The following is a 24,894-nucleotide window of genomic DNA, read 5'->3' on the forward strand; positions in this document are numbered from 1 at the left end:
GGGAGTCCCTGTAAATACTGACACACTCCCCGGGGACCCCCTGTAAATACTGACACACTCCCCGAGAGACCCGGTAAATCCTGACACACTCCCCAGGACGCCCTGTAAATACTGACACACTCCCCGGGACCCCCTGTAAATACTGACACACTCCCCGAGAGACACCCTGTAAATACTGACACACTTCACGGATAACCCCAGTAAATAGTGACACACTCCCCGGGGAAGCCCTGTAAATACTGACACACTACCCGGGGACCGCCTGTAAATACTGACACACTCCCCGGGGACCTACTGTAAATACTGACACACTCCCCGGGGACCCCCTGTAAATACTGACACACTCACCGGGGACCCAATGTAAATACTGACACATTTCCCGGGGACCCCCCGTAAATACTGACACATTCCCCGGGGACCCCCTGTAAATACTGACACACTCCCCAGGACCCCCTGTAAATACTGACACACTCCCCAGTGACCACCTGTAAACACTGACACACTCCCCGAGAGACCCGGTAAATACAGACACACTCCCCGGGGACGCCCTGTAAATACTGACACAATCCCCGGGGACCCCCTGTAAATACTTACACACTCCCTGGGGACTCCCTGCAAATACTGACACACTCCCCAGGGACCCCCTGTAAATACTGACACACTCCCCAGGTACCCCCTGTAAATACTGACACACTCTCCAGGGACCCCCTGTAAATACTGACACACTCCCCAGGTACCCCCTGTAAATACTGACACACTCTCCAGGGACCCCCTGTAAATACTGACACACTCCCCGGGGACCCCCTCTAAATACTGACACACTCCCCGGGGACACCCTATAAAGACTGACACACTCCCTAGGGACACCCTGTAAATACTGACACACTCCCCGGGGAGCCTCTGTAAATACTGACACACTCCCCGGGGACACCCTGTAAATACAGACACACTCCCCAAGAGACCCGGTAAATACTGACACACTCCCCGTGGACCCCCTGCAAATACTGACACACTCCCCTGCGACCGCCTGTAAATGCTGACACACTCCCCGGGGAGCCCCTGTAAATACTGACACACTCCCCGGGGAGTCCCTGTAAATACTGACACACTCCCCGGGGACCCCCTGTAAATACTGACACACTCCCCGAGAGACCCGGTAAATCCTGACACACTCCCCAGGACGCCCTGTAAATACTGACACACTCCCCAGGACCCCCTGTAAATACTGACACACTCCCCGAGAGACACCCTGTAAATACTGACACACTTCACGGATAACCCCAGTAAATAGTGACACACTCCCCGGGGAAGCCCTGTAAATACTGACACACTACCCGGGGACCGCCTGTAAATACTGACACACTCCCCGGGGACCTACTGTAAATACTGACACACTCCCCGGGGACCCCCTGTAAATACTGACACACTCACCGGGGACCCAATGTAAATACTGACACATTTCCCGGGTACCCCCTGTAAATACTGACACACTCCTCACGGACCCCCTGTAAATACAGACACCCTCCCCAGGACCCCCTGTAAATACTGACACACTCCCCAGGACCCCCTGTAGATACTGACACACTCCCCGAGAGACCCGGTAAATACTGACACACTCCCCGGGGACGCCCTGTAAATACTGACACAATCCCCGGGGACCCCCTGTAAATACTTACACACTCCCTGGGGACTCCCTGCAAATACTGACACACTCCCCAGGGACCCCCTGTAAATACTGACACACTCCCCAGGTACCCCCTGTAAATACTGACACACTCTCCAGGGACCCCCTGTAAATACTGACACACTCCCTAGGGACACCCTGTAAATACTGACACACTCCCCGGGGACCCCCTGTAAATACAGACACACTCCCCAAGAGACCCGGTAAATACTGACACACTCCCCGTGGACCCCCTGCAAATACTGACACACTCCCCTGCGACCGCCTGTAAATGCTGACACACTCCCTGGGGAGTCCCTGTAAATACTGACACACTCCCCGGGGAGTCCCTGTAAATACTGACACACTCCCCGGGGACCCCCCGTAAATACTGACACACTCCCCGAGAGACCCGGTAAATCCTGACACACTCCCCAGGACGCCCTGTAAATACTGACACACTCGCCAGGACCCCGTGTAAATACTGACACACTCCCCGAGAGACACCCTGTAAATACTGACACACTTCACGGATACCCCCAGTAAATAGTGACACACTCCCCGGGGAAGCCCTGTAAATACTGACACACTCACTGGGGACCCACTGTAAATACTGACACACTCCCCGAGAGACCCGGTAAATACTCACACAATCCCCGGGGAGTCCCTGTAAATACTGACAGACTCCCCAGGGACCCCCTGAAAATACTCACACACTTCCCGGGTACCCCCAGTAAATACTGACACACTCCACGGGGAACCCCTGTCAATACTGATACACTCCCCGGGGACCCCCTGTAAATACTGACACACTCCCCGGGGACCCCCTGTAAATACTGACAAACTCCCCGGGGACCCGATGTAAATACTGACACACTCCCCAGGGATCCCTGTAAATACTGACACACTCCCCGAGAGACACGGTAAATACTGACACGCTCCCCAGGGAAACCCCTGTAAATACTGAAACACTCCACAGGGACCCATTGAAATACTGACACACACCCCGAGAGACCCGGTAAATACTGACACACTCCCCGGGGACCCGCCTCTAAATACTAACACACTCCCCGGAGATCCCCCGGTAAATACTGACACTCCCCGGGATCCCCCTGTAAATACTGACACACTTCCCGAGAGACCCGGTAAATACTGACACACTCCCCAGGACCCCCTGTAAATGCTGACACACTCCCCAAGACCCCCTGTAAATACTGACACTCTTCCCAGGACCCCATGTAAATGCTGACACACTCCCCAGGACCCCCTGTAAATACTGACACACTCGCCGATACACCCGGTAAATTATGACACAATCCCCAGGACTCCCTGTAAATACTGACACACTACCCGAGAGACCCGGTAAATACTGACACACTCCCCGGGGACGCCCCTGTAAATACTGACAAACTCACCGAGAGATGCGATAAATACTGACACACTCCCCAGGACCCCCTGTAAATACTGACACACTCCCCGAGAGCCTGGTAAATACTCACACACTCCCCGGGGAGTCCCTGTAAATACTGACACACTCCCCTCGGACCCTCTGTAAATACTGACAGACTTCCTGGGTACCCCCAATAAATACTGACACACTCCCCGGGGACCACCTGAAAACACTGACACACTCCCCGGGGACCCCCTGTAAACACTGACACACTCCCCGGGGACCTCCTGTAAATACTGACACACTCCCCGAGAGACCCGGTAAATACTGACACACTCCCCAGGACCCCCTGTAAATACTGACACACTCCCCAGGACCCCCTGTAAATACTGACACACTACCCGAGAGACCCGGTAAACACTCACTCACTCCCCGGGGAGTCCCTGTAAATACTGACACACTCCCCGAGAGACACCCTGTAAATACTGACACACTTCCCGGGTACTCCCAGTAAATACTGACACACTCCCCGGGGACCGCCTGTAAACACTGACATAGTCCCCGGGGACCGCCTGTAAATACGGACACACTCCCCGGGGACCGCCTGTAGATACTGACACACTCCCCGGGGACCCCCTGTAAATACTGACACACACCCCGGGGACCCCCTTTAAATACTGACACACTCCCCGGGGACCCCCTGTAAATACTGACACACTCCCCGGGGACTCACTCTAAATACTGACACACTCCCGGGGGACCCCCTGTAAATACTGACACACTTCCCGGGTACCCCTTGTAAATACTGACACACTCCCCGGGGATTCCCTGTAAATACTGACACACTTCCCGAGAGATCCGGTAAATACTGACACTCTCCCCGGGGACACCCTGTAAATACTGACACACTCCCCGGGGACCCCTGTAAATACTGACAAACTCCCCGGGGACCCCCTGTAAACACTGACACACTCCCCGGGGACCGCCCTGTAAATACTGGCACACTCCCCACGGACCCGCTGTAATTACTGACACACTCCCCGGCGACCCCCCGTAAATACTGACACATTCCCCAGGACTCCCTGTAAATACTGACACACTCCCCGGGGAACACCCTGTAAATACTGACACACTCCCCGGGGAGCGCCTGTAAATACTGACACACTCCCCGGGGACCCCCTGTAAATACTGACACACTCCCCAGGACCCCCTGTAAATACTGACACACTCCCCAGGACACCCTGTAAATACTGACACACTCCCCGAAAGACCCGGTAAATCCTGACAGACTCCCCAGGACCCCCTGTAAATACTCACACACTCCCCAGGACCCCCTGTAAATACTGACACACTACCCGAGAGACAACCTGTAAATACTGACACACTTCACGGATAAACCCACTAAATACTGACACACTCCCCGGGGACCCCCTGTAAATACTGACACACTACCCGGGGACCGCCTGTAAATACTGACACACTCCCCACGGACCCACTGTAAATACTGACACACTCCCCGGGGACCCCCTGTAAATACGGCCACACTCCTCACGGACACCCGATGTAAATACTGACACGCTCCTCACGGACACCCTGTAAATAATGACACACTCCCCGGGGACCCCCTGTAAATACTGACACACTCCCCAGGACCCCCTGAAGATACTGACACACTCCCCAGGACCCCATGTAAATGCTGACACACTCCCCGGGGAGTCCCTGTAAATACTGACACACTCCCCGGGGAGTCCCTGTAAATACTGACACACTTCCCGGGGACCCCCTGCAAATACTGACACACTCCCCGGGGAGTCCCTGTAAATACTGACACACACCCCAGGGAACCCGTGTAAGTACTAACACATTCCCCGGCGACACCCTGTAAATACTGACACACTAACCAGGACCCCCTGTAAATACTGACACACTCCCCGGGGACCCCCTGTAAATACCGACACACTCCCCGAGGACCCCCTGTAAATACCGACACACTCCCCGGGGACCCGCTGTAAATACTGACACATTTCCCGGGTACCCCTTGTAAATACTGACACACTCCCCGGGGACCCCCTGTAAATACTGACACACACCCCGGGGACCCCCTTTAAATACTGACACACTCCCCGGGGACCCCATGTAAATACTGACACACTCCCCGGGGACTCACTCTAAATACTGACACACTCCCGGGGGACCCCCTGTAAATACTGACACACTTCCCAGGTACCCCTTGTAAATACTGACACACTCCCCGGGGATTCCCTGTAAATACTGACACACTCCCCGGGGACACCCTGTAAATACTGACACACTCCCCGGGGACACCCTGTAAATACTGACACACTCCCCGGGGACCCCTGTAAATATTGACAAACTCCCCGGGGACCCCCTGTAAACACTGACACACTCCCCGGGGACCGCCCTGTAAATACTGGCACACTCCCCACGGACCCGCTGTAATTACTGACACACTCCCCGGCGACCCCCCGTAAATACTGACACATTCCCCGGGACTCCCTGTAAATACTGACACACTCCCCGGGGAACACCCTGTAAATACTGACACACTCCCCGGGGACCGCCTGTAAATACTGACACACTCCCCGGGGACCCCCTGTAAACACTGACACACTCCCCAGGACCCCCTGTAAATACTGACACACTCCCCAGGACACCCTGTAAATACTGACACACTCCCCGAGAGACCCGGTAAATCCTGACAGACACCCCAGGACCCCCTGTAAATACTCACACACTCCCCAGGACCCCCTGTAAATACTGACACACTACCCGAGAGACAACCTGTAAATACTGACACACTTCACGGATAAACCCAGTAAATACTGACACACTCCCCGGGGACCCCCTGTAAATACTGACACACTACCCGGGAACCGCCTGTAAATACTGACACACTCCCCACGGACCCACTGTAAATACTGACACACTCCCCGGGGACCCCCTGTAAATACAGCCACACTCCTCACGGACACCCGATGTAAATACTGACACACTCCTCACGGACACCCTGTAAATAATGACACACTCCCCAGGGACCCCCTGTAAATACTGACACACTCCCCAGGACCCCCTGAAGAATACTGACACACTCCCCAGGACCCCATGTAAATACTGACACACTCCCCGGGGAGTCCCTGTAAATACTGACACACTCCCCGGGGAGTCCCTGTAAATACTGACACACTTCCCGGGGACCCCCTGCAAATACTGACACACTCCCCGGGGAGTCCCTGTAAATACTGACACACACCCCAGGGAACCCGTGTAAGTACTAACACACTCCCCGGCGACACCCTGTAAATACTGACACACTAACCAGGACCCCCTGTAAATACTGACACACTCCCCGGGGACCCCCTGTAAATACCGACACACTCCCCGGGGACCCCCTGTAAATAGCGACACACTCCCCGGGGACCCGCTGTAAATACTGACACATTTCCCAGGTACCCCTTGTAAATACTGACACACTCCCCGGGGACCCCCTGTAAATACTGACACACTACCCGAGAGACCCGGTAAATACTGAAACACTCACCAGGACCCCCTGTAAATACTGACACACTCCCCGAGAGACCCGGTAAATCCTGACACACTCCCCAGGACCCCCTGTAAATACTGACACACTCCCCAGGACCCCCTGTAAATACTGACACACTCCCCGAGAGACCCCCTGTAAATACTGACACACTCACCGGGGACCCCCTGTAAATACTGACACACTCCCCAGGGACCTCCTGTAAATACTGACTCACACCCCAGGGACCCGCTGTAAATACTGACACACTACCCGATAGACCCGGTAAATACTGAAATACTCACCAGGACCCCCTGTAAATACTGACACACTCCCCGAGAGACCCGGTAAATCCTGACACACGCCCCAGGACCCCCTGTAAATACTGACACACTCCCCAGGACCCCCTGTAAATACCGACACACTTCACGGATACCCCCAGTAAATACTGACACACTCCCCGGGGACCCCCTGTAAATACTGACACACTACACGGGGACCGCTTGTAAATACTGACACACTCCCCACGGACCCACTGTAAATACTGACACACTCCCCGGGGACCCCCTGTAAATACGGACACACTCCCCGGGGACCCAATGTAAATATTGACACAATCCTCACGGACCCCCTGTAAATAATGACACACTCCCCGGGGACCCCCTGTAAATACTGACACACTCCCCAGGACCCCCTGTAAATACTGACACACTCCCCGAGACACACGGTAAATATTGACACACTCCCCAGGGAAACCCCTGTGAATACTGAAACACTTCCCAGGGAACCATTGTAAATACTGACACACTCCCTGGGGACACCCTGTAAATACTGACACACTCCCCGGGGATCGCCTGTAAATACTGACACACTCCCCGGGGACCCCCTGTAAATACTGACACGCTCCCCAGGGACCCCCTGTAAATACTGACACACTCCACTGGGAACCACTGTAAATACTGACACACTTCCAGGGTACCCCCAGTAAATACTGACACACTCCCCGGGGACCGCCTGTAAACACTAACACACTCCCCGGGGACCGCCTGTAAATACTGACACACTCCCCGGGGACCGCCTGTAAATACTGACACACTCCCCGGGGATCGCCTGTAAATACTGACACACTCCCCGGGGACCCCCTGTAAATACTGACACGCTCCCCGGGGACCCCCTGTAAATACTGACACACTCCACTGGGAACCACTGTAAATACTGACACACTTCCAGGGTACCCCCAGTAAATACTGACACACTCCCCGGGGACCGTCTGTAAACACTAACACACTCCCCGGGGACCGCCTGTAAATACTGACACACTCCCCGGGGACTGCCTGTAAATACTGACACACTCCCCAGGGACCCCCTGTAAATACTGACACGCTCCCCGGGGACCCCCTGTAAATACTGACACACTACCCGGTGACCCCCTGTAAATATTGACACACTACCCGGGGACTCACTGTAAATACTGACACACTCCCTGGGGACCCCCTGTAAATACTGACACACTTCCCGGGTACCCCTTGTAAATACTGACACACTCCCCGGGGACCCCCTGTAAATACTGACACACTCCCCGGGAATTCCCTGTAAATACTGACACACTCCCCAAGGACTCACTGTAAATACTGACACACTCCCCGGGGACTCACTGTAAATACTGACACACTCCCCGGGGACCCCCTGTAAATACTGACACACTACCCGAGAGACCCGGTAAATACTCACACAGTCCCCGGGGAGTCCCTGTAAATACTGACACACTCCACTGGGAACCACTGTAAATACTGACACACTTCCAGGGTACCCCCAGTAAATACTGACACACTCCCTGGGGACCGCCTGTAAACACTGACACACTCCCCGGGGACCGCCTGTAAATACTGACACACTCCCCGGGGACCGCCTGTAAATACTGACACACTCCCCGGGGTCCCCCTGTAAATACTGACACACTCCCCGGGGACCCCCTGTAAATACTGACACACTCCCCGGGGACCCCCTGTAAATACTGACACACTCCCCGGGGACCCCCTGTAAATACTGACACACTACCCGGTGACCCCCTGTAAATATTGACACACTACCCGGGGACTCACTGTAAATACTGACACACTCCCTGGGGACCCCCTGTAAATACTGACACACTTCCCGGGTACCCCTTGTAAATACTGACACACTCCCCGGGGACCCCCTGTAAATACTGACACACTACCCGGGAGACCCGGTAAATACTGACACACTCCACGGGGAGTCCCTGTAAATACTGACACACTCCCCTGGGACCCCCTGTAAATACTGACACACTCCCCGAGAGATCCCCTGTAAATACTAACACACTTCCCGGGTACCCCCAGTAAATACTGACACACTCCCCGGGGACCGCCTGTAAACACTGACACACTCCCCGGGGACCGCCAGTAAATACTGACACACTCCCCGGGGACCGCCTGTAAATACTGACACACTCCCCGGGGACCCCTTGTAAATACTGACACACTCCCCGGGGAACCCCTGTAAATACTGACACACTCCCCGAGAGACCCGGTAAATACTGACACGCTCCCCAGGACCCCCTGTAAACACTGACACACTCCCCGGGGACCCCCCTGTAAATACTGACACACTCCCCGCGACACCCTGTAAATACTGACACACCCCCCCGGGGTCCCCCTGTAAATACTGACACACTCCCCGGGGACCCTCTGTAAATACTGACACACTCCCCGGGGACCCCCTGTAAATACTGACACACTCCCCGAGGACCCCCTGTAAATACTGACACACTCCCTGGGGACCCCCCTGTAAATACTGACACACTCCCCGGGGACCCCCTGTAAATACTGACACACTCCCTGGGGACCACCCTGTAAATCCTGACACACTCCCCAGGGACCTCCTGGCACACTGGACCTACTGACACACTCCCTGGGGAACCCCCTGTACATACTGACACACTCCCCGGGGACTCACTGTAAATACCGACATGCTCGGTAGGTGCTCAAGGCCAGTGATTTATCCCTGAATCGACAGCCCTGAAGGAACACTTTACGTGCTGACAAGCACATTGTGTGATCCCGCTGTGTACAAACCGGCTGCTGGTTTTGCAACACCGCAGACTGTGACTGTGCTCCACCGGGTATGGCGCCCTGTGCGACCCTGTCCAGTCATGGTGTAACGCCCTCAACCCCACCAAAGAGCACCGCCCTCCAGACCCGAGAGTCTGGTTCCGCCCCCTCGGCCGGCTTCAGTGGGCAGGAGGTGACGGGGGGGGGGGGCTTGCTCGCTGATCTGCTACCCCTGTTGTACGTCTTTGCACTCAGCAGGCGGCTCCTCCTCATCCACCTCCACGCCCGAACCCAAACCCTCGATCAGGGGAAAGGCGCTCTTACTCTCCGGGAATATCTTGGCCTGGAATCCTTTTCCAAACACCACACTTTCCAAGTTGTTAAACGCCTGGTTGGGGAGAAGTTAAGGATACGCACACACACACAGACACACACACGCGCGCAGGCAGAGCAGTTTCGCAGCCTTTACCGCTCCCCCTAAAAGTCCCATTCACTCTCCCTCAAGCTCGAGGGTTATGTTGGTGCAGACTTGATGGGCTAAAGGGCCTGTTCTGCACTGTGTGATTCTGTGACAGACAGCAAAGTGGAGCTGAGGCCACAATCAGATCAGCCACCATCTTATAGAATTGGGGCAGACTCGAGGGGCTGAATAGCCCCCTCCTGATTGGTTTGACCTCACCGCCTTTAGGCGAAGTGCGATCACCTGGGAGGATTGGACCTCAGAGCGAGGAAGCGACAGGTCTCAAGCACGTTTAACCACGCCAACGACCCGTTTCTGTGTTGGAAACCCTGCCAAGGATACTGTTAAGGAGAAGAGGAAGAGAATCGATCCCAGGAATCCTCCGAGGATGGTCAGCCACTCCGAGGATGCCAGCTGCCGACTGTACATCTGCATCCCAGCGAACAGCAGGAGGGTGAGGAGCGAGGAAAGGACAAGCGAGGATCCTGAGCTGACAGCTGGAAATGAGGAGACAATAGTTAGCAGCTTCGGAATCCGGCAGGGACCAACTCACCCCCCCACACCCAACCCCCCAGCTCTACCCCACCCCCTGACCCCACCCCCTGACCCCTACTCCCTACACACCCCCCACACCCACCCCCCCCAGCTCTACCCCACCCCCTGACCCCACCCCCTGACCCCTACTCCCTACACACCCCCCACACCCACCCCCCCCAGCTCTACCCCACCCCCTGACCCCACCCCCTGACCCCTACTCCCTAGACACCACCCACACCCAACACCCCAGCTCTACCCCACCCCCCCGACCCCAACTCCCTACACACCCCCCCACCCCCTGACCCCAACTCCCTACACACCCCCCCACCCCCCCACCCCCTGACCCCAACTCCCTACACACACCCCCACCCCCTGACCCCAACTCCCTACACACACCCCCCACCCCCTGACCCCAACTCCCTACACACCCCCCCACCCCCTGACCCCAACTCCCTACACACCCCCCCACCCCCTGACCCCAACTCCCTACACACCCCCCCACCCCCTGACCCCAACTCCCTACACACCCCCCCACCCCCTGACCCCAACTCCCTACACACCCCCCCACCCCCTGACCCCAACTCCCTACACACCCCCCCACCCCCTGACCCCAACTCCCTACACACCCCCCCACCCCCTGACCCCAACTCCCTACACACCCCCCCACCCCCTGACCCCAACTCCCTACACACCCCCCCCACCCCCTGACCCCAACTCCCTACACACCCCCCCACCCCCTGACCCCAACTCCCTACACACCCCCCCACCCCCTGACCCCAACTCCCTACACACCCCCCACCCCCTGACCCCAACTCCCTACACACCCCCCCCACCCCCTGACCCCAACTCCCTACACACCCCCCCACCCCCTGACCCCAACTCCCTACACACCCCCCCACCCCCTGACCCCAACTCCCTACACACCCCCCCCACCCCCTGACCCCAACTCCCTACACACCCCCTCACCCCCTACACCCCAACTCCCTACACCCCACCCCCACCCCCTAACCCCAACTCCCTACACACCCCCCCACCCCCTGACCCCAACTCCCTACACACCCCCCCACCCCCTGACCCCAACTCCCTACACACCCCCCCACCCCCCCACCCCCTGACCCCAACTCCCTACACACCCCCCCACCCCCTGACCCCAACTCCCTACACACCCCCCACACCCAACCCCCCCTGCTCTACCCCCCCACCCCACCCCCTGACCCCAACTCCCCATACAACTCCTGACCCCACCCACGACCCTTAACCCCTACACACCCCCTCCCCCTCCCCCAACCCCTGACCCCTACACACCAATCCCCTCCCCACTTCCCGACCCCGGGCAGGATTAGGTGGGGGGAGGGCGGGTTTGGGGGGTATTTTGGGGGGTATCTGCAGTTCGCTCTCACTCACCCATCGCCTCTTCGGCAGCTGCTGTAAAATGGGGCGGAGGTTGACGGCGTCTTTACGACAGCTCGCCGGTGCCACGTCGCATTGTGCGGCTGGGCGGCCATCTTGGTAAGGGAGACAGGTCTCTCCGTCTGGCGGCCATGTTGGTGAGGGAGGCCAGCAAGCCCTGCGCCCAAAAGGCGGCCATCTTGGTGAAGGAGAGCAGCCTCCGTCTGGTGGCCATCTTGGTAAGGGAGGCCAGCAACCACCCGGCGGCCATGGAGGTGAGGAATTGACAATGGCGGTGCCCCTGCCTCTGTGGCGGCCATCTTGGTAAGGACAAGCCCTCCCACCCCCACCCACCTTGGCCACTGTCTGGGTGACCGATGCCAACACGTTAACGGCCGGCAGCCTGTCCAGGCCCCTCGGGACAGCGTCCATCCTCCACCAAAACCACACACAGGGCAACCCCGGCCCCAAACAACACCCCCAAACCGGGGCCCGGTGCCAGAGGCATTGACGTCCCTCTGGCCCTGAGTGGACGGTCACTCCCCATTCGGGTGCCGGACCCTCCCTCCCCACACCCCGAGGGTCGGTCACTCCCCCATTCAGGTACCCATCCCTCTCCCTCCCCACACCCCGAGGGTCGGTCACTCCCCCATTCGGATACCGGACCCCCCCACACCCCGAGGGGACGGTCACTCCCCCATTCGGGTCCCATCCCACTCCCTCCCCACACCCTGAGGGTCAGTCACTCCCCCATTTGGGTACCGGACACCTCCCACACCCCGAGGGTCGGTCACTCCTGCATTCGGGTACCCATCCCTCTCCCTCCCCACACCCCGAGGGTCGGTCACTCCCCCATTCAGGTACCCATCCCTCTCCCTCCCCACACCCCGAGGGTCAGTCACTCCCCCATTAGGGAACCCATCCCTCTCTCCTTCTGGTCTCTGCAGCCACCCTCGCCCCCCCACCGGACTACCCGCCCATACTGCCGACCTTACGCACATCCTGACACAGGGGGTCCTTCCATCAGGGGGTGTGTGTCTCCCCTCTGCCCGCTGACCACCCTCAACTCTCCGCAAGGCCAAGTGGCCATCCCCGCTCCCCATGGACAGCCCCACACCCACCCCCATTCCAAACTCCAGATTCCCTCCCCACCTGCAGCCTCCCTCAGGTTCCCCCATTGGGATGTATCACCACCTCACTTCTCAGGAGGGCCACACAGGAGGTATACAGGCCGCCATCACTGTGGCCAGGCCCAGCACAAAGGCAGCCTCACGTGGTGAGCAATCCAAACACTCCGACAAGGCATGCTGGGGGACTTTTTGTCGAATAAGGTGTCCCGTCAAGAGAAGGGACCAGGCTCGGGGAGATGGTTCCGTGAGGGTGAGCTCCTGAGAACACCTAATGAATCATGGAGTGCTCAGCTGTCAGGGTGAGGCTATTTACAGAATTCCTAACTGGGTCTCGTCAACGTGACTCATAGCATGATGTCTACTTCCCAGCACATGCTGCATCGCGACACTGTCCCCATCAAACACTCCCAGGACAGGTACAGCACGGGGTTAGATACAGAGTAAATCTCCCTCTACACTGTCCCCATCAAACACTCCCAGGACAGGTACAGCACGGGGTTAGATACAGAGTAAATCTCCCTCTACACTGTCCCCATCAAACATTCCCAGGACAGGTACAGCACGGGGTTAGATACAGAGTAAAGCCCCCTCTACACTGTCCCCATCAAACACTCCCAGGACATATACAGCACGGGGTTAGATACAGATGTTAAATGGACACACTGTCTGCCACCTCACGTGGCTTATACAGGATCCCTTGTCACTCCGTGTATGTCTCGGGGGAGTGCAGAGTGTGAACTGCAGGGAAAGGGGGTTGGGTAAAATCCTATTCTCCGTTCCCATGGTTACCCGAATCTCTTGCAGTGATTATTTTAATCCTCTGTGAATCGGCACACTTCACAACAAAACGGATGAAGGAGAGGTTCTGGAAAGATATGAAGAAGAGGGAATTCTGACCAAATGTCAGCCTCGGGCCAGTGGGTTCTCTCTCATTGAACAAGTTGAGATTTCGAGTCCCCGCTACTGCAGTGACTCAACCACACAGTCCTCAACATCCACTCCGGACCCCATGAAGTCTCATGGCATCAGGTCAAACATGGGCAAGGAAACCTCCTGCTGATGACCACGTACCACCGTCCCTCAGCTGATAAATCCGTGCTCCTCCATGTTGAACACCACTTGGAGGAAGCACTGAGGGTGACAAGGGCACAGAATGTACTCCGGGTGGGGGACTTCAATGTCGATCACCAAGAGAGTCTCGGTAGCACCACTACTGACCGAGCTGGCCGAGTCCTAAAGGACATAGCTGCTAGACTGGGTCTGCAGCAGGTGGTGAGGGAACCAACAAGAGGGAAAAACACACTTGACCCCATCCTCACAACCTGCCTGTCACAGATACATCTGTCCATGACAGTATCGGTAGGAGTGACCACCCCACAGTCATTGTGGAGACAAAGTCCCACCTTCACACTGAGGATACCCTCCATCGTGTTGTGTGGCGCCACCACCGTGCTAAATGGGATCGATTTCAAACAGATCTAGCAACTCAAGACTGGGTATCCATGAGGAGCTGTGGGCCATCAGCAGCAGCAGAATTGTACTCGAACACAATCTGTAACCTCATGGCCCAGCATATCCCCCACTCTACCATTACCATCAAGACAGGGGATCAACCCTGGTTCAATGAAGAGTGCAGGAGGGTATGTCAGGAGCAGCTCCAGGCATACCTAAAAATGAGGTGTCAGCCTGGTGAAGCTATAACACAGGACTACCTGTGTGTCATACAGCATAAGCAGCAAGTGATAGGCAGAGCTAAGCGATCCCACTACCAACGGATCAGATCTAAGCTCTGCAGTCCTGCTACATCCAGTTGTGAATGGTGGTGGACAATTAAACAACTCACAGGAGGAGGAGGCTCCACAAATATCCCCATCCTCAATGATGGAGGAGCCCAGCACATCAGTGCAAAAGATAAGGCTGAAGCATTTACTACAATCTTCAGCCAGGAGTGTCGAGTGGATGATCCATCTCAGCCTCCTCTGGAGGTCCCCAGCATCACAGATACCAGTCTCCAGCCAATTCAATTCACTCCACGTGATATCAAGAAACGGCTGAAGGCACTGGATACTGCAAAGGCTATGGGCCCTGACAATATTCCAGCAATAGTACTGAAGACTTAATACTGTGGCTACAAGAGCAGGTCAGAGGCTGGGAATCCTGCAGTGAGTAACTCACCTCCTGACTCCCCAAAGCCTGTCCACCATCTACAAGGCACAAGTCAGGAGTGGGATGGGACACTCCCCACTTGCCTGGATTGAGTGCAGCTCCCACAACACTCAAGAAGCTCGACACCATCCATGACAAAGCAGCCCCGCTTGATCGGCACCACATCCACAAACATTCACTCCCTCCACCACCGACGGACAGTAGCAGCAGTGTGTGTACCATCTACAAGATGCGCTGCAGCAACTCACCAAGGCTCCTTAGACAGCACCTTCCAAACCCACGACCACAACCATCTAGAAGGACAAGGGCAGCAGACACATGGGGAACACCACCACCTGGAAGTTCCCCTCCGAGCCCCTCACCATCCTGACTTGGAAATATATCGGCTGTTCCTTCACTGTCGCTGGGTCCAAATCCTGGAACTCCCTCCCTAACAGCACGGTGGGTATACCTACACCACAGGGACTGCAGCGGCTCAAGAAGGCAGCTCACCCACCACTTTCTCAAGGGGCAGTTAGGGATGGGCAATAAATGCTGGGCCCAGCCAGGGAAGCCCACATCCTGTGAAAGAACAATCTCCAGGCCGACACTCACAGCCCCAATACTGAGGGAGTGCTGCTCTGTCAGAGATGCCATTTTGGATGAGAATTTAAATTGAGGTCTCTGTCTGCTCTCCCTGAAAGACACGCTTGCCCTTAAACAGCACCTTTTCCGATCACAGGAGCACACAAAGCGTTTCACAGCCAATGAAATGACATTTTCTGACGTGTGATCAGTGTTCTCATGTCAGAGATGCTGCCACCACTTTGTGCACAGCAAGCTCCCACAGACAGCAAAGCGAGAAGGACACATCATCTGTTTTTTTAGTGATGCTGATTGAGGGATAAATACTGGGCCCCTGGACACCGGGGAGAACTCACTCCACATCCCCCCCGCCCCCCACTAACCACCCCCCACCCACCCTACTACCCCATCCTGTTCTCCTTTCAATAGTGGCCATGGGATCTTTAACAACCAAGCGAGGGAGCAGACATGGGCCTCAGTTTAACATCTCATCTGAAAGACGGCACCTCCGACAGTGCGGAGCTCCCTCAGTACTGACCCTCCGACAGTTCGGCACTCCCTCAGTACTGACCCTCCGACAGTGCTGCACTCCCTCAGTACTGACCCTCCGACAGTGCGGCGCTCCCTCAGTACTGACCCTCCGACAGTTCGGCACTCCCTCAGTACTGACCCTCCGACAGTGCTGCACTCCCTCAGTACTGACCCTCTGACAGTGCGGCACTCCCTCAGTACTGACCCTCCGACAGTGCGGCACTCCCTCAGTACTGACCCTCCGACAGTGCGGCACTCCCTCAGTACTGACCCTCCGACAGTGCGGCATTCCCTCAGTACTGACCCTCCGACAGTGCGGCGCTCCCTCAGTACTGACCCTCCGACAGTGCGGCGCTCCCTCAGTACTGACCCTCCGACAGTGCGGCGCTCCCTCAGTACTGACCCTCCGACAGTGTCCCCCTCAGCACTGACCCTCCAACAGTGCGGCACTCCCTCAGTACTGACCCTCCGACAGTGCGGCTCTCCCTCAGTACTGACGTTCTGACAGTGAGGCACTCCCTCAGTACTGACCCTCCGACAGTGCGGCACTCCCTCAGTACTGACCCTCCGACAGTGCGGCTCTCCCTCAGTACTGACCTTCTGACAGTGAGGCACTCCCTCAGTACTGACCCTCCGACAGTGCGGCGCTCCCTCAGTACTGACCCTCCGACAGTGCGGTGCTCCCTCAGTACTGACCCTCCGACAGTGCAGCGCTCTCTCAGTACTGACCCTCCGACAGTGCGGCTCTCCCTCAGTACTGACCTTCTGACAGTGAGGCACTGCCTCAGTACTGACCCTCCGACAGTGCTGCGCTCCCTCAGTACTGACCCTCCGACAGTGCTGCGCTCCCTCAGTACTGACCCTCCGACAGTGCGGCACTCCCTCAGTTCTGACCCTCCGACCGTGCGGCGCTCCCTCAGTACTGACCCTCCGACAGTGCGGCGCTCCCTCAGTACTTACCCTCTGACTATGAAGCACTCCCTCAGTACTGACCCTCCGAAGGTGCTGCAATCCCTCAGTACTGACGCTCCAACAGATCGGCACTCAATCAGTACTGACCCTCCGACAGTGCGGCAGTCCCTCAGTACTGACCCTCCGACAGTGCGGCGCTCCCTCAGTAATGACCCTCCGACAGTGCGGCGCTCCCTCAGTACTGACCCTCCGACAGTGCGGCGCTCCCTCAGCACTGACCCTCCGACAGTGCGGCACTCCCTCAGTACTGACCCTCCGACAGTGTGGCACTCCCTCAATACTGACCCTCCGACAGTGCGGCGCTCCCTCAGCACTGACCCTCTGACAGTGCGGCTCTCCCTCAGTACTGACGCTCCAACAGTGTCCCCCTCAGCACTGACCCTCCAACAGTGCGGCACTCCCTCAGTACTGACCCTCCGACAGTGCGGCTCTCCCTCAGTACTGACATTCTGACAGTGAGGCACTCCCTCAGTACTGACCCTCCGACAGTGCGGCACTCCCTCAGTACTGACCCTCCGACAGTGCGGCTCTCCCTCAGTACTGACCTTCTGACAGTGAGGCACTCCCTCAGTACTGACCCTCCGACAGTGCGGCGCTCCCTCAGTACTGACCCTCCGACAGTGCAGCGCTCTCTCAGTACTGACCCTCCGACAGTGCGGCTCTCCCTCAGTACTGACCTTCTGACAGTGAGGCACTGCCTCAGTACTGACCCTCCGACAGTGCTGCGCTCCCTCAGTACTGACCCTCCGACAGTGCGGCGCTCCCTCAGTACTGACCCTCCGACAGTGCAGTGCTCCCTCAGTACTGACCCTCCGACAGTGCGGCGCTCCCTCAGTACTGACCCTCCGACAGTGCGGCGCTCCCTCAGTACTGACCCTCCGACAGTGCAGCACTCCCTCAGTACTGACCCTCCGACAGTGCAGCACTCCCTCAGTACTGACACTCTGACAGTGCGGCACTCCCTCAGCACTGACCCTCCGACAGTGCGGCGCTCCCTCAGTACTGACCCTCCGACAGTGCGGCGCTCCCTCAGTAATGACACTCCGACAGTGCGGCGCTCCCTCAGTACTGACCCTCCGACAGTGCGGTGCTCACTCAGCACTGACCCTCCGACAGTGCGGCACTCCCTCAGTACTGACCCTCCGACAGTGTGGCACTCCCTCAATACTGACCCTCCGACAGTGCGGCGCTCCCTCAGCACTGACCCTCTGACAGTGCGGCTCTCCCTCAGTACTGACGCTCCAACAGTGTCCCCCTCAGCACTGACCCTCCGACAGTGCGGCGCTCCCTCAGTACTGACCCTCCGACAGTGTCCCCCTCAGCACTGACCCTCCAACAGTGCGGCACGCCCTCAGTACTGACCCTCCGACAGTGCGGCTCTCCCTCAGTACTGACGTTCTGACAGTGAGGCACTCCCTCAGTACTGACCCTCCGACAGTGCGGCACTCCCTCAGTACTGACCCTCCGACAGTGCGGCTCTCCCTCAGTACTGACCTTCTGACAGTGAGGCACTCCCTCAGTACTGACCCTCCGACAGTGCGGCGCTCCCTCAGTACTGACCCTCCGACAGTGCGGTGCTCCCTCAGTACTGACCCTCCGACTGTGCAGCGCTCTCTCAGTACTGACCCTCCGACAGTGCGGCTCTCCCTCAGTACTGACCTTCTGACAGTGAGGCACTGCCTCAGTACTGACCCTCCGACAGTGCTGCGCTCCCTCAGTACTGACCCTCCGACAGTGCTGCGCTCCCTCAGTACTGACCCTCCGACAGTGCGGCGCTCCCTCAGTACTGACCCTCCGACAGTGCAGTGCTCCCTCAGTACTGACCCTCCGACAGTGCTGCGCTCCCTCAGTACTGACCCTCCGACAGTGCGGCGCTCCCTCAGTACTGACCCTCCGACAGTGCAGCACTCCCTCAGTACTGACCCTCCGACAGTGCAGCACTCCCTCAGTACTGACACTCTGACAGTGCAGCACTCCCTCAGCACTGACCCTCCGACAGTGCGGCGCTCCCTCAGTACTGACCCTCCGACAGTGCGGCGCTCCCTCAGTAATGACCCTCCGACAGTGCGGCGCTCCCTCAGTACTGACCCTCCGACAGTGTGGCACTCCCTCAATACTGACCCTCCGACAGTGCGGCGCTCCCTCAGCACTGACCCTCTGACAGTGCGGCTCTCCCTCAGTACTGACGCTCCAACAGTGTCCCCCTCAGCACTGACCCTCCAACAGTGCGGCACTCCCTCAGTACTGACCCTCCGACAGTGCGGCTCTCCCTCAGTACTGACATTCTGACAGTGAGGCACTCCCTCAGTACTGACCCTCCGACAGTGCGGCACTCCCTCAGTACTGACCCTCCAACAGTGCGGCACTCCCTCAGTACTGACATTCTGACAGTGAGGCACTCCCTCAGTACTGACCCTCCGACAGTGCGGCACTCCCTCAGTACTGACCCTCCGACAGTGCGGCTCTCCCTCAGTACTGACCTTCTGACAGTGAGGCACTCCCTCAGTACTGACCCTCCGACAGTGCGGCGCTCCCTCAGTACTGACCCTCCGACAGTGCGGTGCTCCCTCAGTACTGACCCTCCGACAGTGCAGCGCTCTCTCAGTACTGACCCTCCGACAGTGCGGCTCTCCCTCAGTACTGACCTTCTGACAGTGAGGCACTGCCTCAGTACTGACCCTCCGACAGTGCTGCGCTCCCTCAGTACTGACCCTCCGACAGTGCTGCGCTCCCTCAGTACTGACCCTCCGACAGTGCGGCGCTCCCTCAGTACTGACCCTCCGACAGTGCGGCGCTCCCTCAGTACTGACCCTCCGACAGTGCGGCGCTCCCTCAGTACTGACCCTCCGACAGTGCAGCACTCCCTCAGTACTGACCCTCCGACAGTGCAGCACTCCCTCAGTACTGACACTCTGACAGTGCAGCACTCCCTCAGCACTGACCCTCCGACAGTGCGGCGCTCCCTCAGTACTGACCCTCCGACAGTGCGGCGCTCCCTCAGTAATGACCCTCCGACAGTGCGGCGCTCCCTCAGTACTGACCCTCCGACAGTGCGGCGCTCCCTCAGCACTGACCCTCCGACAGTGCGGCACTCCCTCAGTACTGACCCTCCGACAGTGTGGCACTCCCTCAATACTGACCCTCCGACAGTGCGGCGCTCCCTCAGCACTGACCCTCTGACAGTGCGGCTCTCCCTCAGTACTGACGCTCCAACAGTGTCCCCCTCAGCACTGACCCTCCAACAGTGCGGCACTCCCTCAGTACTGACCCTCCGACAGTGCGGCTCTCCCTCAGTACTGACATTCTGACAGTGAGGCACTCCCTCAGTACTGACCCTCCGACAGTGCGGCACTCCCTCAGTACTGACCCTCCGACAGTGCGGCTCTCCCTCAGTACTGACCTTCTGACAGTGAGGCACTCCCTCAGTACTGACCCTCCGACAGTGCGGCGCTCCCTCAGTACTGACCCTCCGACAGTGCAGCGCTCTCTCAGTACTGACCCTCCGACAGTGCGGCTCTCCCTCAGTACTGACCTTCTGACAGTGAGGCACTGCCTCAGTACTGACCCTCCGACAGTGCTGCGCTCCCTCAGTACTGACCCTCCGACAGTGCGGCGCTCCCTCAGTACTGACCCTCCGACAGTGCAGTGCTCCCTCAGTACTGACCCTCCGACAGTGCGGCGCTCCCTCAGTACTGACCCTCCGACAGTGCGGCGCTCCCTCAGTACTGACCCTCCGACAGTGCAGCACTCCCTCAGTACTGACCCTCCGACAGTGCAGCACTCCCTCAGTACTGACACTCTGACAGTGCGGCACTCCCTCAGCACTGACCCTCCGACAGTGCGGCGCTCCCTCAGTACTGACCCTCCGACAGTGCGGCGCTCCCTCAGTAATGACACTCCGACAGTGCGGCGCTCCCTCAGTACTGACCCTCCGACAGTGCGGTGCTCCCTCAGCACTGACCCTCCGACAGTGCGGCACTCCCTCAGTACTGACCCTCCGACAGTGTGGCACTCCCTCAATACTGACCCTCCGACAGTGCGGCGCTCCCTCAGCACTGACCCTCTGACAGTGCGGCTCTCCCTCAGTACTGACGCTCCAACAGTGTCCCCCTCAGCACTGACCCTCCGACAGTGCGGCGCTCCCTCAGTACTGACCCTCCGACAGTGTCCCCCTCAGCACTGACCCTCCAACAGTGCGGCACGCCCTCAGTACTGACCCTCCGACAGTGCGGCTCTCCCTCAGTACTGACGTTCTGACAGTGAGGCACTCCCTCAGTACTGACCCTCCGACAGTGCGGCACTCCCTCAGTACTGACCCTCCGACAGTGCGGCTCTCCCTCAGTACTGACCTTCTGACAGTGAGGCACTCCCTCAGTACTGACCCTCCGACAGTGCGGCGCTCCCTCAGTACTGACCCTCCGACAGTGCGGTGCTCCCTCAGTACTGACCCTCCGACTGTGCAGCGCTCTCTCAGTACTGACCCTCCGACAGTGCGGCTCTCCCTCAGTACTGACCTTCTGACAGTGAGGCACTGCCTCAGTACTGACCCTCCGACAGTGCTGCGCTCCCTCAGTACTGACCCTCCGACAGTGCTGCGCTCCCTCAGTACTGACCCTCCGACAGTGCGGCGCTCCCTCAGTACTGACCCTCCGACAGTGCAGTGCTCCCTCAGTACTGACCCTCCGACAGTGCTGCGCTCCCTCAGTACTGACCCTCCGACAGTGCGGCGCTCCCTCAGTACTGACCCTCCGACAGTGCAGCACTCCCTCAGTACTGACCCTCCGACAGTGCAGCACTCCCTCAGTACTGACACTCTGACAGTGCAGCACTCCCTCAGCACTGACCCTCCGACAGTGCGGCGCTCCCTCAGTACTGACCCTCCGACAGTGCGGCGCTCCCTCAGTAATGACCCTCCGACAGTGCGGCGCTCCCTCAGTACTGACCCTCCGACAGTGTGGCACTCCCTCAATACTGACCCTCCGACAGTGCGGCGCTCCCTCAGCACTGACCCTCTGACAGTGCGGCTCTCCCTCAGTACTGACGCTCCAACAGTGTCCCCCTCAGCACTGACACTCCAACAGTGCGGCACTCCCTCAGTACTGACCCTCCGACAGTGCGGCTCTCCCTCAGTACTGACATTCTGACAGTGAGGCACTCCCTCAGTACTGACCCTCCGACAGTGCGGCACTCCCTCAGTACTGACCCTCCGACAGTGCGGCTCTCCCTCAGTACTGACCTTCTGACAGTGAGGCACTCCCTCAGTACTGACCCTCCGACAGTGCGGCGCTCCCTCAGTACTGACCCTCCGACAGTGCAGCGCTCTCTCAGTACTGACCCTCCGACAGTGCGGCTCTCCCTCAGTACTGACCTTCTGACAGTGAGGCACTGCCTCAGTACTGACCCTCCGACAGTGCTGCGCTCCCTCAGTACTGACCCTCCGACAGTGCGGCGCTCCCTCAGTACTGACCCTCCGACAGTGCAGTGCTCCCTCAGTACTGACCCTCCGACAGTGCGGCGCTCCCTCAGTACTGACCCTCCGACAGTGCGGCGCTCCCTCAGTACTGACCCTCCGACAGTGCAGCACTCCCTCAGTACTGACCCTCCGACAGTGCAGCACTCCCTCAGTACTGACACTCTGACAGTGCGGCACTCCCTCAGCACTGACCCTCCGACAGTGCGGCGCTCCCTCAGTACTGACCCTCCGACAGTGCGGCGCTCCCTCAGTAATGACACTCCGACAGTGCGGCGCTCCCTCAGTACTGACCCTCCGACAGTGCGGCGCTCCCTCAGCACTGACCCTCCGACAGTGCGGCACTCCCTCAGTACTGACCCTCCGACAGTGTGGCACTCCCTCAATACTGACCCTCCGACAGTGCGGCGCTCCCTCAGCACTGACCCTCTGACAGTGCGGCTCTCCCTCAGTACTGACGCTCCAACAGTGTCCCCCTCAGCACTGACCCTCCGACAGTGCGACGCTCCCTCAGTACTGACCCTCCGACAGTGCGGCACTCCCTCAGTACTGACCCTCCGACAATGCGGCTGTTTCTCAGTACTGACCCTCCAACAGTGCGGCACCCCCTCAGTACTGACCTTCCGACTGTGCGGCACTCCCTCAGTACTGACCCTCCGACAGTGCAGCATTCCCTCAGTACTGACCCTCCAACAGTGTCCCCCTCAGCACTGACCCTCCGACAGTGTGGCACTCCCTCAGTACTGACCCTCCGACAGTGCGGCGCTCCCTCAGTACTGACCCTCCGACAGTGCGGCGCTCCCTCAGTAATGACCCTCCGACAGTGCGGCTCTCCCTCGGTACTGACCATCCGACAGTGCGGCACTCCCTCAGTACTGACCCTCCGACAGTGCGGCACTCCCTCAGCACTGACCGTCTGACATTGCGGTGCTCCCTCAGTACTGACCGTCTGACAGTTGACCCCCCTAATTGCTTGCTGCATCTGTATACTAACTTTCCCTGATTCATACACCAGGACACCCAGATCCCTCTGCACCTCAGAGTCCTGCAATCTCTCTCCATTTATATAATCTGCTGCTTTTCTATTCTTCCTGCCAGAGTGGACAAGCTCACATCTTCCCCTCATTATACTCCATCCACCAGATTTTTGCCCACTTGCTTAACTTGTCTATAGACCTTCTGTCCCCTTGCGTCATTTATCAGCTGAGATTATGGGGCTCAAGTCTCTGAAGCAGAGTCTCGAACCCACAGCCCTCTGGCTCTAAGGTAAGCGTGTTCCCGAACCTGTTCTTAGACAGTGCCTCATGTCTCTTATTCTGACACACCACACGAGAGGGAGGGACCATGAGGGACCCTCAGTCCCCACAAGTCACTGATTCTGTGGGGGTCCCTGCTCACAGTCACCATAGTGGGACCTGATTATCAACAGAGACGAACGGGCTCCCATTTCCCAAATAATACTCACTATAACATTACAATATTCAACACTCAATTTAATCATTCCAATTAATTGTAATTAGTCTTCTCTCCCTCCCCCAATCCTCCCTCCTTCCTTTTCCCACCTCCTCCCCCTCCCCTATCCCCCTCCCATAGCCCTTTGACCCCCTCCCCCACCCCAATCACCGCTCCCCGTCTCCAATCTCGTAGCCAATGAAACCCCTCCCCAATTTCCTCCCCCCCTCTCCAATCACTCCATTCACTCAATCCCTCCATTCCGGTATCCCCCAAATCCTTGAGCCCTCCATACCCCCCAATTCCCTCAATTCCCCTGTTCCCCCATTCCCTCCAGACCCCCAATCCCACCGATCCAAAACCCCCCCAATTCCTGCAATTCCCTTATCCCACTTCTCCCTCCCCACTCCTCAATCCCTCCAATCCCCCATTCCCCCAATCCACCCATTCCCCAAACCTTCCATTCCCTCAATCCCTCCATTCCCTCAATCCTCCAATCCCCCATTCCCTAATCCTTCATTCTCCCAATTTCCCCATTCCCTCAATCCTTCTTTCCCTCAT

At 58.0% G+C, this 24,894-nt stretch overlaps 1 protein-coding gene across 1 annotated transcript in view; it reads right to left on the reverse strand.

The window, feature by feature from the left end:
- krtcap2 (keratinocyte associated protein 2) overlaps positions 1-12,163 on the reverse strand; it is a 40,968-nt gene extending 28,805 nt beyond the window's left edge. The window contains exons 1-3 of the mRNA XM_041181751.1: positions 12,064-12,163; positions 10,465-10,619; positions 9,987-10,050 (exon numbers count right to left, since the gene is read on the reverse strand). Of these exons, the coding sequence (XP_041037685.1) occupies positions 9,987-10,050; positions 10,465-10,619; positions 12,064-12,067 (223 nt within the window). The 5' untranslated portion in view covers positions 12,068-12,163. The remainder of the gene's footprint in view (positions 1-9,986; positions 10,051-10,464; positions 10,620-12,063) is intronic.
- Between the last annotated feature and the right edge of the window lie 12,731 nt (positions 12,164-24,894).

The sequence above is a fragment of the Carcharodon carcharias genome (genome assembly GCF_017639515.1).
Source record: "Carcharodon carcharias isolate sCarCar2 chromosome 36 unlocalized genomic scaffold, sCarCar2.pri SUPER_36_unloc_2, whole genome shotgun sequence".
Classification (NCBI taxonomy): Eukaryota; Metazoa; Chordata; class Chondrichthyes; order Lamniformes; family Lamnidae; genus Carcharodon; species Carcharodon carcharias.